This window comes from Culex quinquefasciatus, chromosome 2, assembly GCF_015732765.1.
Source record: "Culex quinquefasciatus strain JHB chromosome 2, VPISU_Cqui_1.0_pri_paternal, whole genome shotgun sequence".
Taxonomy (NCBI): Eukaryota; Metazoa; Arthropoda; class Insecta; order Diptera; family Culicidae; genus Culex; species Culex quinquefasciatus.
Genome location: NC_051862.1, coordinates 186,025,380 through 186,038,209, shown reverse-complemented (window position 1 = coordinate 186,038,209; position 12,830 = coordinate 186,025,380). Strand labels below are relative to the sequence as shown.

Here is a 12,830-nt window from a genome sequence, read left to right as displayed (position 1 = left end):
ATCTTCCATTGATTCAACCAAAATAACTGAAGAAAGCATATACCAATTGGTTCAAGAACCCATATGATCAAAATCTAAAAAAAAAATCCCACATTGAATAAAATTGTCTGATGATGACTTGTAAGAATCTGTACTTGTAAGGATCAGTATTTGTTTTTAATTCCATTAATTAATATGTATTTAAGATAACTTTTAATTTATTTTTTCACATCGAGTTTTCTTTGACATTGTGAGTACTAAGTACTTATTTTATTATGTTTTTGTAGCTCCAAATATATTTTATTGTATTTTCATTATAGCTCGTTAATCTTTAATCATACTTCTAGTGTTTATTTTGATGATAAATTACTTATTTTTTCCTCTCTTTCGGCTCACACAACAATTGACAAAATATTTAATATATTGAATTTTAATTCCAGACCTACAAATCATTTTTGTAAACATTTCAAAATATATTTGGTTTATCAGTTGTAGCAGGCTATTATTTACTTGTTCTAATTTGCTTCTGTTTTCTCAGTATTTAGTTTAAAAACAACAAAATGCCCGTAGTTAGAAAATCTTATTGAATGTGTTCTTGAATGTTATCTGTTATTTTTCAAATTATTTATGTAATATTTCTCAGAGTTCGAAAATAAGTATTTTTTTTCTATTGATTGTTGATTCAAAGCCCCAAAATCAAGATAACTTCTTATTTTCACATCACTATTATTCATGCTATGATTTGTTTTTATGTTATACTTGGTCATTTTTCTTACTATGATGAAAATTTATGTTTATCATGGGCCACAATCCAATCATTTATGTACTTTTTTTTGCGCAGTTGGCCTTGGGCTAAACCCGACTCAACTTTTCTCCGTGATTGGCCTTGAGCTGAAACTCGACTCAATCTCTTGCGCAGTTGGCCTAGGGCTAAACCCGACTCAACTTTTCTCCGTGATTGGCCTTGGGCTATACCCGACTCAATCTTTTGCGCAGTTGGCCTTGGGCTAAACCCGACTCAACTTTTCTTCGTGATTGGCCTTGGGCTAAACCCGACTCAATCTATTGCGCAGTTGGCCTTGGGCTAAACCCGACTCAACTTTTCTTCGTGATTGGCCTTGGGCTAAACCCGACTCAATCTATTGCGCAGTTGGCCTTGGGCTAAACCCGACTCAACTTTTCTCCGTGATTGGCCTTGAGCTGAAACTCGACTCAATCTTTTGCGCAGTTGGCCTTGGGCTAAACCCGACTCAACTTTTCTCCGTGATTGGCCTTGAGCTGAAACTCGACTCAATCTTTTGCGCAGTTGGCCTTGGGCTAAACCCGACTCAACTTTTCTTCCTGAAAAAAATAAACCAAATGAAATATTAAAAAATAATCTTGTATATTTAGCATATTTTTTCAGTCTAGACGGTATTCGTCCATTAACAATTCTTCAAATTCCTTGCGTGAATGTGGACAACGAGGAAGAACTGAATTCATGTTTTAATAAGTGACTTCATTAATATATCTGTTGGGAATTCTTCCAAAACACAATGTAAGTGTAATAAAAATAAAAAAATATTTATTTTGACAATGTGTTGACAGGCTTTCTAAAAATCTTTGATGTTTCGCTAAAACGACCCATAGCTGCTAAACGTTATCTCTGCGCCTTTTCGTAAAAATCTCCCTAAATATCTAACAACAGAAACGCAGCAATATGCATATTTTTTTTGTTTGCTTTCCTATCATTCCCAATCGGAGTTTTTTTTTAATCTGAACCCATAAAAATCAGAATCAAAAATGCGCAGCTCACAAAATACAACAACTTCAACATTTTAAAACTTGGATATCCATTCAGCGAGAACTTCAAGAGAATCATCCATCGAGCATCGCAATACAATACATTCATTCGTGATCAGCAACAACTCAGCCAAACTGTTTAATTACAATATGTTTAATTACAATATATTCCTCCAGGTTTTGGAAAATTACACAATTATTTCGGATAATTATCTAAACAAAATTCAACAAAATGTATTTCCATCAACTGACTAAAAATAATTCTTGTTTCCATATTTCAATTTACGGTTTTATTTTAATGAAACCCCTTTAGCTAGTGATGGAATGGACTGAGAATGTGGCTTAAAAATAATAACTTTATTTTTATTAATGCATACGCAAAATTCATAACTTCTGCAAAGCTACTCTTGAGAACCCATATACATATGGGAAAAGGATTATTTTGAATAACAATTCATTTTTCTAACATATCGTATGTAATTTTTTAATTGCATCGCTCAAATTTTTGAACTAGAATCATAAGTGTGCGAGCATGAACTACACATGCGTGTGTAACGGGAATTAAAAAGAGAGAGAGGGCAAAGCTGCGATCGTTGCATCAGGTTGCGTGACATGATGAATGGAATACATCTCCAAAACCTCTCTTACATCCAGTCCTCCTTGGCAGACTCACAGCAGCCTGCTTTCAACATCCCATGAACAAGCTAACAGAATTAACTGCGCACTGTAAAAAAAAAGTACCAAAACTTCTGGCATAAAACGGAAAAAAACTGATTATTATTTTTTTTATGTAAAATTATACCACAATTCAAGTTTAAAAGGAAGTGTATGTTTTTGAGTTGATATTTTCTCAATTTATGTGCAAAATAAACTACTAAAGTTGGGATCCTTAAGAACACATCTGGCCGATAACTTCATTTAAAGTTGTACTTTTATCAAATGAAACATTTAACTAAAATACTGTGTATTTTGAATTTTACTACAGTAAATCAGAATTCATGTTATAAAAAAGATAAATAATAAAAATATTTTTGTTTTTACTGTGCGCAGTTTGCGCATGAATCTCAACCCTCAAGATGGCTGCCTTTAGCATCCCTCTGGGTCCACGAGTCTAAGATAGCAGCCTTCGATATTACCTAGCCAAACATTTGAAAATGGCGAAAAGTTCAAATTAATATTGTCTTTGCCTTGTTTCGGTTTAAATATGTAAAATAAGCATTCTGGAGTTATTTTCCTGAAAAAAAAAACTTGTTTAAAGATACGCCCCGTTTAAAAAGTAGTCTAAAACAGTTGGAGGGAGCGTACCGAGAAAGCCGTGACAAAATAAACGTTTCCCATGCGAATTCTGAGTTGCGTATTTTACGGACGGACTCCAACGAGCACTTGACATCTGTCGATAGCTACGCGCAACTCACGAAAACCGTCAACTTAGGGTACGAGTCCTTCAACCTCCTCCCAGAACCAAATCGAGCCGCTCACTATCAAACCCTACCTTAACGGCTAATCCAAGCAGGCCGTGCTAGTGTTCATCACACACACACACACACAAGTGGCTTTTCGCTCCACTTGCCTCCAACAAACAAAACATAACAACAAAACCAGAACATGCTCACCAAAATCCAGCAAAGTCCTCCCCGCTCGTTGTCTCGTCAATGGCAACGTCAGCTCTGGCGCCCACGACACCGTCCTGTAGCGCAAAACCACCGGAACACACACCGCGTTTTTACCATCCTTTCACACAACACACTGTTTATCCCCGATCTCGTCACTTTCACAACTTTTCAAATATTCAAAACTTTTCCACGATTTATCATCATGGCAGGATCGCCAATGTGATATTCTGGAGTTTAATTTAATGTTAAAAACTTTATTATTTATAATACAAATGGGAGACAGATGCTCCATCTTTATTTGTCCAAATCTGACTGACCCCCTTCACGCAAGCTGCGCATTACTACACTCACAGTTCTACACGCTGCCAGCGGTTTACCTAATTTACACTAATATTTAGTATACCACATGTACAATCGCGATTATCCAAATAAGTGTATCCGTAGTTGAACTGAAAAATTCCATGCAAAAGAGTAATACATTTTCAATACGTCGTTACAGCCATCGCGACCTCCGACCTTCATTTCTCTGAAGCAAATCAAATTTTCATTGTTTTTCGGTAAAAAGCATTTAAAGGATGAGCAGATGAACAATTCAAAGATTTTTTGAATATTATAATTTGTAATATGATCAAGCACCGATCGAAAAACGTTTTGTTTACAACTGGCGCTTTAGACCCTTCGAAAATTAACTGCAAAATTGATGAGAATGCAGAGCGGATTCATTAATTCGAATTTCGCTTTTTCGAATGCTCGCTAATTCGAACGTGTTCGAATTAAAAAGCACTCAACTGAAAAAATAATACTTTGCAGCCCTTCTTGACAGAAAAGGTCCTACTTGACAGCTCTTTTCAAGGGGACCATAGTTGGTCCATAGAAAAAAAGTTGTCTTTTAATTTTAGTTTTTATTTTTTGCACTAAAATGAAAAAAAAAAACAGTGATCAGAAATTGTTTTTAATCGTGTTTTCTATCGTTGTACATAACAATTTACATAGGGCTTTAGGACTTTATTAGCGAATTTGGATTCACTCATTCGGATGCAGTTCCATTCGAATTGGGGGCCTCGGCTGCTGATCCCTAAGTTGCTATGGGGCGCGGGTTCGATTCCCGCCTTATCCTCCTGGCCTTCTATCGGATGGGGAAGTAAAACGTCGGTCCATTTGCGTAAAAGAGGTTTTGAGTGACTCACCACACATAACCTTCGGACGCCTAGAAATGAGCAGAAACTTGCAACAGAGACCACAAAAGACCTGAGGGTCGTTATAGTGGATTGCTTTGCTTTTTCATTCGAATTGGGTCCTAAAATGAAGCTTAGATTGCTGATATTATTGTTTACAGCGATAAAGCTTATTTTTCTGAGTACACTCAAACCCCGATGGTTTGACACCAACTGTTGTCAAACGAACGGGGTCACGTTTTAGTTTGACACCCGTTTTACCCGGAATTCACACACTCTACTAAACGTGTGTTTTGGAAGTGTGCGTGAGCGCCGTGTAAAAAGTGACAGTTCGTCACTTTTTAGTTTGACTTTGACCAACCAACGGGGTACAAACTAAAAAAGTGTCAAACGAAAAAGTGACCAACCACCGGGGGTTGAGTGTACAATGAACCTTTGTACGACCACAAAGAGTTTAAAATGGATTTTTAAATCAATTTGGAAAAATTAACCTCGCGGTCCTTCTTGACAGAAAAGTTCCTACTTGACAGCTCGTTCCAAAGGGACCATAGTTGATCCATCGAAAAAATGTTGTCTAGTCAAAAAAAAATTTTGCATTAAAATGAAAAAAAGTGATCAGAAATTGTTTTTAATCGTGTTATTTACCGTTGTACATAAAAATTGACATAGGGCTTTAGTACCCAATTAGCGAATCCGCTAATCTTAGTTTTGATTTTTTTTGTTTTGCTGGTTTTATATTATTAAATTATTTTAAATTAAAATATCTTGAATTTTAAACTTTGAATTTATTTTTTGTTTTAAATCTTCAATTTTAAATAACCTTTTTAATTTTTTTTTTCGAGCTGCAGTTTTCTTTTCTTTTCTTTTAAGGTTTGGTCGATGAGGCAACCGGCGAACCAAAGGTAAACAAAAACAACAGTTGAGTTATTGTGAAAGCAGACAAAAATCAAAATACGAACGCAACCTGTCAAAGCTGTTGCGCCACAGGATGATGTACACGCCAACGACAAACCACTACATTTTTGTTCGGCGCAACAGATTTTATCGCGCAACAGAAGTGTTGCGCACTTCGGTTTGGTGGTGCGCGGATAATACAGAGCAGTCGCTCCCGATCATGCTGCTGCTGTTGTGCAACCGCTCGGTGGTTCCTCGCGGAATCCGGCGGATTTTACGGACCGCAGCAACAGTAACCCCGCTCCGGTGGAATCACACCGGTCCTGGCGCCAGTGAAACGCTGCTGGAGAAAAACATCCGCAACATTGGCATCCTAGCCCACATCGATGGCGGTGAGAAAAAAAAAAAACGGGTTTGCGAGATTTTGAAAATGTTTAAGCTTGTTGAGCTTTGCAGGCAAAACGACCACCACGGAACGGATGCTGTTCTACGCCGGTAAGACCAATGTCCTCGGGGAGGTTCACCATGGGAACACGGTGACGGACTTTCTGGTTCAGGAGCGGGAACGCGGGATTACGATTTGCAGTGCGGCGGTTAGTTTCGACTGGAGGGATCATCGGGTGAATCTGCTCGATACTCCGGGGCACATTGACTTTACGATGGAGGTGGAGCAATCGCTGGCGGCTGTTGACGGGACGGTGGTCATTTTGGACGGGTCGGCGGGGGTTGAGGCGCAAACGGTGACCGTTTGGAGTCAGGCCGATCGGCACAGGTTGCCGCGGTTGGTTTTCGTCAATAAGATGGACAAGGAGAGTGCGGACTTTGAGGGTTGTTTGGAGGAGTTGGAGAAGAAGCTCGGGGTTGTTCCGGTTCCGCTGCAGTTGCCTGTGATAAAGGAGGGCAAGTTGGCGGGGGTTGTTGATGTTTTGTCTGGGGCGCAGGTCGTGTGGGACAAACAGAACCATGGGCGAACTTATAAGGCGATTCCGCTGGTGGATCAGCAACTAGTGGAGGCACAGGACAAGCTGTACCAGATCATCGATGTCCTGTCCGGGATGGATGATGGTTTGGCGCAAGCGATTATCGAATCCGACAGTATGGACAACGTGAAGCCCGAGCTGGTGGCCAGTGCGATTCGAGCGTGCACGATGAAGCAGCAGATCGTTCCAGTGTTTCTTGGCTCGGCTTACAAGAACATCGGCGTGCAGCTACTTATGGATGCTGTGCTGAAGTATTTGCCGGCGCCGAATGAAAGGAACGAGATTTACAATTGTTTTGGGTATTTTTGCTTTTAGTTTAAGTCTAAATTAGCTATTGACCAAGTCTTTCTTTCAGTTCTGACTTTGTAGGAAAGATCTCCAAGGTGACTCACGACAAGCAGCGTGGACCGCTCAGTCTAGTGCGAGTATTTCGTGGAACGCTAAAGAAAGGTGCAAAAATCATCACCGCAAAAGGAACATCGGAAACGATCCAACGAATCTACGCTCCTTGGGCGGACGAATACCGGGAGATATCTTCCATCAGTGCAGGCAACGTAGGTCTCTGCGCTGGACCAAAGTCAACCGTTACCGGCGATCTGGTTGTCGCGAACGCATCCGTCCTCCGAAATGCCATTAAGAAGCTATCCCCAACCAACGACGGCGTCGAAGAGGACGACATCAACGAGCTGCTCGCGTCCAAGCTGTCCTTTCACACGGTCGTCCCGGACGCGGTTTACTTCTGCTCGATCGAACCACCGTCCTCCTCCTACCAAGCCGCGCTCGACGCCGCTCTGCGGGAAATCCAACGCGAAGATCCGAGCCTTCGGGTGTCGTACGACGAAACCACCATGCAGACCGTCCTCGGCGGAATGGGTAAGTTACACCTGGAAATTATAAAGTCGCGCATCCTGTCCGAGTACAAGATCGACGTCGATTTGGGTCCGCTGCAGATCGCGTACAAAGAAACGCTTGAAGAACCGGCACGCGGTTCGTGGACGGCGGAGAAGGAAATCGCCGGAAGTAAGCAACTCGTGCGAATGGAAGTGACGGTGCACGCAAAGCGGAAGGACGAACGCTTTCTACTGGATAGCTCACCGGAGGCCCAGGAAAATCTCCGCATGATCCGACCGCGGCAAATGTCCTACGTCAGGAAAGGTTCGCTGGCAGCGCTCGAGCGCGGTCCCAAGCTGGGCGGACAGTTGATGGACGTTGCCGTAACGCTTCATCAGCTGACGATCGGCAAGGGAACGGCGGACACGTTCATCATGGCGGCGACCGCGCAGTGCGTGCGGCACGTCCTAAGCTCGGCCAAGTGTCGCCTCATGGAGCCGATCATGCTGCTGGAGATGGTGATGCCCGCCGAGCATCTCAACCCGATTCTCGCGGATTTGGGCAAGCGCAGGTGTGAAATCCTGGACGTCACCGCCCGTGGCCAGCAGCACAAGGTGCTCCGAGCGAACGCTCCCCTGGCAGAGCTCGAGGATTACTCCAGCGAGGTAAGGTGTATCAGCTCGGGCACGGCCAGCGTCTCGATGGAACCGAACGGGTACGCGCTGCTGAGCGAGATGGACGAAGCGAGTGCGATCCGGAGGGCGCACGGGTTGGAGTAGAAGTAAAGCGGTTGTGCAAAGGTGCTTTTTTTGGTTCGTTCTTTTGAGAAAGCCTTGAATTAACACTTGTGGTCAGCAAAATGTCGTTCTCACGTCCTTTCCTCCTCGAGTAAGTCAACGAATTCCAGGTTTCTTTTCATCTGCTTTTCTTTGATAATGAAAAAACTTCCGACCACGGCGCAAGTGTGTTCCAAAGAGGATCTTCGACCTCCGTTTGCACAACGGATGATAAACATATTTCCATGATCAAAGCGGTGGCAGTAAACAAGGAACGCGTTCATGGATCTACTGGAGCTGGTGAAGAAGTTAAGAAGGTCGACATTTGCCAGTATCTTGGTAGTATAATTGCGTCTGATGCTGGCGTCAAGCTCGTCATATCCACGAAGGTCAAAAAGTTTGGATGCTTCTCAGGTCTCCGCAAACAGTGGCGATTAAACCAAATAAGCTTACGCACAAAACTACGGATCTTCAATTCGAACGTCAACTCGGTTTTGCTCTACGAAAGTGTGGTCTGGTGCATTTCGAGCATGTCGAAATTTGATATCTTACAAAGTGATATCCGGAAGAGCTAGCGGAGATGGGGATTAGCCAACAACGTGCTAACATACTTCAATGACCACAGGAATAAAAGTGATAAGCTTAAAGTCAAAGATCTTGGATAAATTTCACTGGTTCATCGTTATATTGGTCAAATGCGTAAAATTAAATGCGCGTTAGTAGTACGAAGGTTGGAAGTAGTACGGTTACGTTTAGAATGCTGCGATACCCGTGATGGCACGTCCCAAAATCAGAGCGTGAATGTCGTGCGTTCCTGCAAGAAACAAGTTCCAATGAAGCGCAAGTTCTACTACAACTCAACCGACAAGACCCACCTTCATACGTGTTCACCGCCTCCAGATTCATCACGTGGCGGATGATGTGGTACTCGTCGGAAATCCCGTTACCACCGAGCATGTCACGCGCCACCCGCGCAATCTCCAGCGCCTTACCCGCGTTGTTACGCTTCAGCATCGAGATCATCTCCGGCGTGTGGCTGTCGAACGGGGTTCAATGTCAAGCTTAAAACACGTATAACTATGGCGAGGGGGATACTCACATCTTCTGGTCCTTGAGTCGTCCCACGTGCAGGCACGCCGCCAGTCCCAGACTGATCTCCGTCAGCATATCGGCCATCTTCTTCTGCATGATCTGGTTGGCGGCCAGCGGTCGCTTGAACTGCTTTCGGTCCAGCGTGTAGCCACGGGCGATCTTCAGGCAGGACTCTGCGGCGCCCAATGCGCCCCAAGCGATACCGTACCGGGCGTTGTTCAGACACCCGAACGGGCCTCGCATACCGGAAACATTCGGCAGAATGTTGTCCTCGGGGATGCGCACTTCGTCCATCAGAATCATTCCGGTGTCGGACGCTCGCAGCGAAAATTTGCCCTGGATCTTTGGCGTCGACAGTCCCTGCGAACTCTCGGACCGATCAACGATAAATCCCCGAACCTTGCCGTCCTCGGTCTTGCCCCACACGATGCAAACGTCCGCCACCGGCGAGTTGGTGATCCACGTCTTGCTTCCGGACAGCACGTAGGTCTTCGTCTTTGGATCGTGAACGGCTCGCGTCTCCATCGACGACGGATCGCTACCGTGGTTGGGTTCGGTCAGTCCGAAGCATCCGATCAACTCCCCGCGGGCCATCTTCGGCAGATACTTTTGCTTCTGCGCCTCGCTGCCATAGTCGTAGATCGCGCCCATGCACAGCGAGCTCTGAACGCTGAACGCCGATCTGTACCCGCTATCGATACGCTCAACTTCGCGCGTTAGCAGTCCATACGCCACGTTGCTGACGCCGGCACACTCGTAACCCTTGATCGTGCAACCCAGCACCCCGAACGAACCCAGTTCCTTCATGATCTCCTTGTGAAACACCTCATCGCGATTAGCGTGGATCACCCGCGACAGCAGTTTGTCCTCGCAGTAAACCCGGAACGAGTCCCGAATGGCGATCTCATCCTCCTTGAGCTGTGACTCCAGGTTCAGCGGATCCTCCCAGCTGAATTCGGCTGAAAGGCGAAGAATAGACTTTAAATCTCCAAACCGCTAGAGTAATATCTTGTTGACAAGTCAGCAAACACGTCAAGTGAGGGCCCACAATCTTATCGAGGGGGGGATGTGAATAGCGGCCGCGAACAACACGATGATTGCTCTCTGCGCAAATGATAAGCCTGAGAGGTCTACTCCTAGCAGCAGCAGCAGAGGCTCGTTCCAAATTGATACTCACGTTGGCTGGTTGATGCGAATGCTGCAAGGTATGGAAAAAGGAATTAAGCTTAAACCTTTGATTGGAATTCAATAAGTAGCTATCAAGTACCTCGGGTAACGTTGCCACCGTTCAGGATCCCGCGCAAGGATCCAATCCGACCGGTTAGCGCTCGCAGTGCCATTACGCGTAATAAATTTAAATAGCTTCTAGAGAATTGCACAACCCAGCTGCGCAAGATACTTGGCACGAAGAAACAGCACACCAAACCAGTCGGTTTCACTTTCAATCGCTCACTGCTGCCTGACTGAGCAGATGGGAGAGTCTCTTTAATTTTTACTCGAATGAACGCGCGTGGAAGGCTTGGTATTGGTGTGATACCTGCTGGGTGGTTGCGTTCGTAGTGTTTTTCCATATGCTGGGTTGGTGTGGCTGATAACAGTGCAAGTGTGCGTTTGGTTTGCGCGTAGACACACAAACAGCTGTTTAGCGTACAATGTGGGGTGATTTAATGTTGCATGCAAGTGAGTTGAGTGTAACGGGATCATCTCTTTTCTTTATTGCTATTTTTCATTGAAAAAAATAGCTTTTCAATGGATTTGCTTCAACATAAATGTTGAACTTCGAATCTTTTGTTGAAAAGTTGTAGTTGTACAGAAAATAATGTGATTTATATTAGCTTTTTTCTGGCTTTTATTTTTTCATGTTTTTTTCTGTAAGGCTAGTATGCAGATCGGAAGGAAAGGGGTCAAGAAACAGCTTTACGAACAGCAGAACAAAGGAGAGGGAGCGATTTCTTGGGGCTTTTCTTCACGCTCTCTGACTTGCTTGCGCTGCCGCTGCTGCCCATTTGATTTTTTTCTTGACCGGATCCTTCCGAAGTGCGTATACCGCTGTACTAAGCTTTTCAATGGATTTGCTTCAACATAAAATTTTAAACTTCGAATCTTTTGTTGAAAAGTTGTAGTTGTACAGAAAATAATGTGATTTACATTAGCAAAAAAATCACTAAAAGTAAAAGTGTCTATTTAATATGTTAAACTGCCTTACCCAAAGCGTTCTCAGTCTCAGATGGTAGTCCCAGATGTCCCCTACAAGCTGCAGGTCGAACCGAGTTGATATCTGGATGGAACACTTTTTTATTTGAGTTTGAAAATTATGCTATTTTTTCACTAAGATGCCAATAACTCCCTTTAGATTTGACCAATCGGGATGCTCTACCCTGCATTTTGTTGCATTTTTTAAGCCCTTTCAGATGCATTTTGAATTTTGAAAATAAATTGAATTTTGCCAAAGTTATAGCCTTTTTAAGATTTTTGACGTTTTTAAACCTTTAAACTTTGTGTCCCGATTTGCCCCACTTCCCGTTGACCTAGAGTGCTCATATTTTGGCCAGATGCTAGTTTTATATGTACAAACAACCTCTGAAAATTTCAGGCAGATTGGTGAGGTCCAAACGACGTCCCATACAAAGGGGTATGCCCTGTTCGTGGACTCGCTCTTAAAATGTCAGATGGGGGACAAATATGATTAATTTTTACCGGAGATATTCCGGATTCCGTTGGGGTACCTCGGCCCTCCCATATGGGTATTTGGCCAAAATAACAAAATCTTTTCGATAGAAAAATGTCGGAAATGATACAAAACTTCAAGGAATCATGGGATCCCCCATCTGAAAGTTAAAAAAATATAGACAAATCTGGATCTTTTGCAACCGGAAGCATCCAATTTGATCAATTCTACCAAAAGTTATAAGATTTTTAAGAAAAAAGTAGGGGTCAAATGACTACCCGAACGTTTGAGTGTTAATATTTTTTGGGTTAGTAGGATAAGGTATTGGCTTTTCGATGCCTCCCGAGCTAGGATACTATGGGGAGGACTTTCATAACAGACCCGTCGGCGAGCCCTCCGAGCAACGATGCTATGGGGAGGTCTTTCTGGTTAACACACACTGCCGTTCTACGCATAATTGTCCCATGTTCAAAAAAGTGCAACTGAGAAAAACGCGATTGAAATTTTTCGACCGATTTCTGTGTTTCTACGCATAATTGTCCCGTGGGTTCATATTCGCCCTATGTGTCCCTAGTCGCTCCAGTTAGCAGTTTATCACCCTTATTTGTGATCCACTTGCTATACAACAGATAAACAAGGCATAATGGTTAGTAAAACTAATGATTCCGTGTAAGAAAATACTTGGTGGGACAATTATGCGTAGAAGTTCAACGATGGGACAAACAGACTTGGTGTTGTTTTTAATGAGTTTCCGAACAAAGTACCAGATTTTATGTGTTTTTCTTAAAGTACACATCAGATAAACTTAAAAATGGCATAAAGTCAAAATCGTCAAAAACTGACATGGGACAATTATGCGTAGAACGGCAGCACACAGCAAAAAAAAGTGTTAATTTGGAAGTTGTAATTTTAGTAGGTATTACCTCTTTTATGATGTAATTTTACCTCAATATAGACTGAAAATGCGACATTACACCAGAATAGTGGTAAAATTAAACATTTTCAGAGGTAAAATTACACATTTTTTCTGACATACTGAC

At 43.1% G+C, this 12,830-nt stretch overlaps 2 protein-coding genes across 2 annotated transcripts; one reads left to right on the top strand and one right to left on the bottom strand.

Annotated features, from left to right (window-relative positions):
- Positions 1-5,524: 5,524 nt before the first annotated feature.
- LOC6031210 (ribosome-releasing factor 2, mitochondrial) lies at positions 5,525-8,057 on the top strand. Its single transcript, XM_001841992.2, has 3 exons — positions 5,525-5,835; positions 5,900-6,722; positions 6,779-8,057. Exons 1-3 carry the CDS (start codon positions 5,538-5,540, stop codon positions 8,031-8,033), a joined length of 2,376 nt encoding a protein of 791 aa, XP_001842044.2. The 5' UTR covers positions 5,525-5,537; the 3' UTR covers positions 8,034-8,057.
- Positions 8,058-8,692: 635 nt separating this feature from the next.
- Positions 8,693-10,814, bottom strand: LOC6031211 (glutaryl-CoA dehydrogenase, mitochondrial). Its single transcript, XM_038251241.1, has 5 exons — positions 10,390-10,814; positions 10,300-10,320; positions 9,130-10,081; positions 8,906-9,066; positions 8,693-8,844 (listed from the first exon to the last, which is right to left on the bottom strand). The coding sequence occupies exons 1-5, from the start codon at positions 10,691-10,693 to the stop codon at positions 8,783-8,785; spliced, it is 1,500 nt and encodes a 499-aa protein (XP_038107169.1). The 5' UTR covers positions 10,694-10,814; the 3' UTR covers positions 8,693-8,782.
- Positions 10,815-12,830: the final 2,016 nt, after the last annotated feature.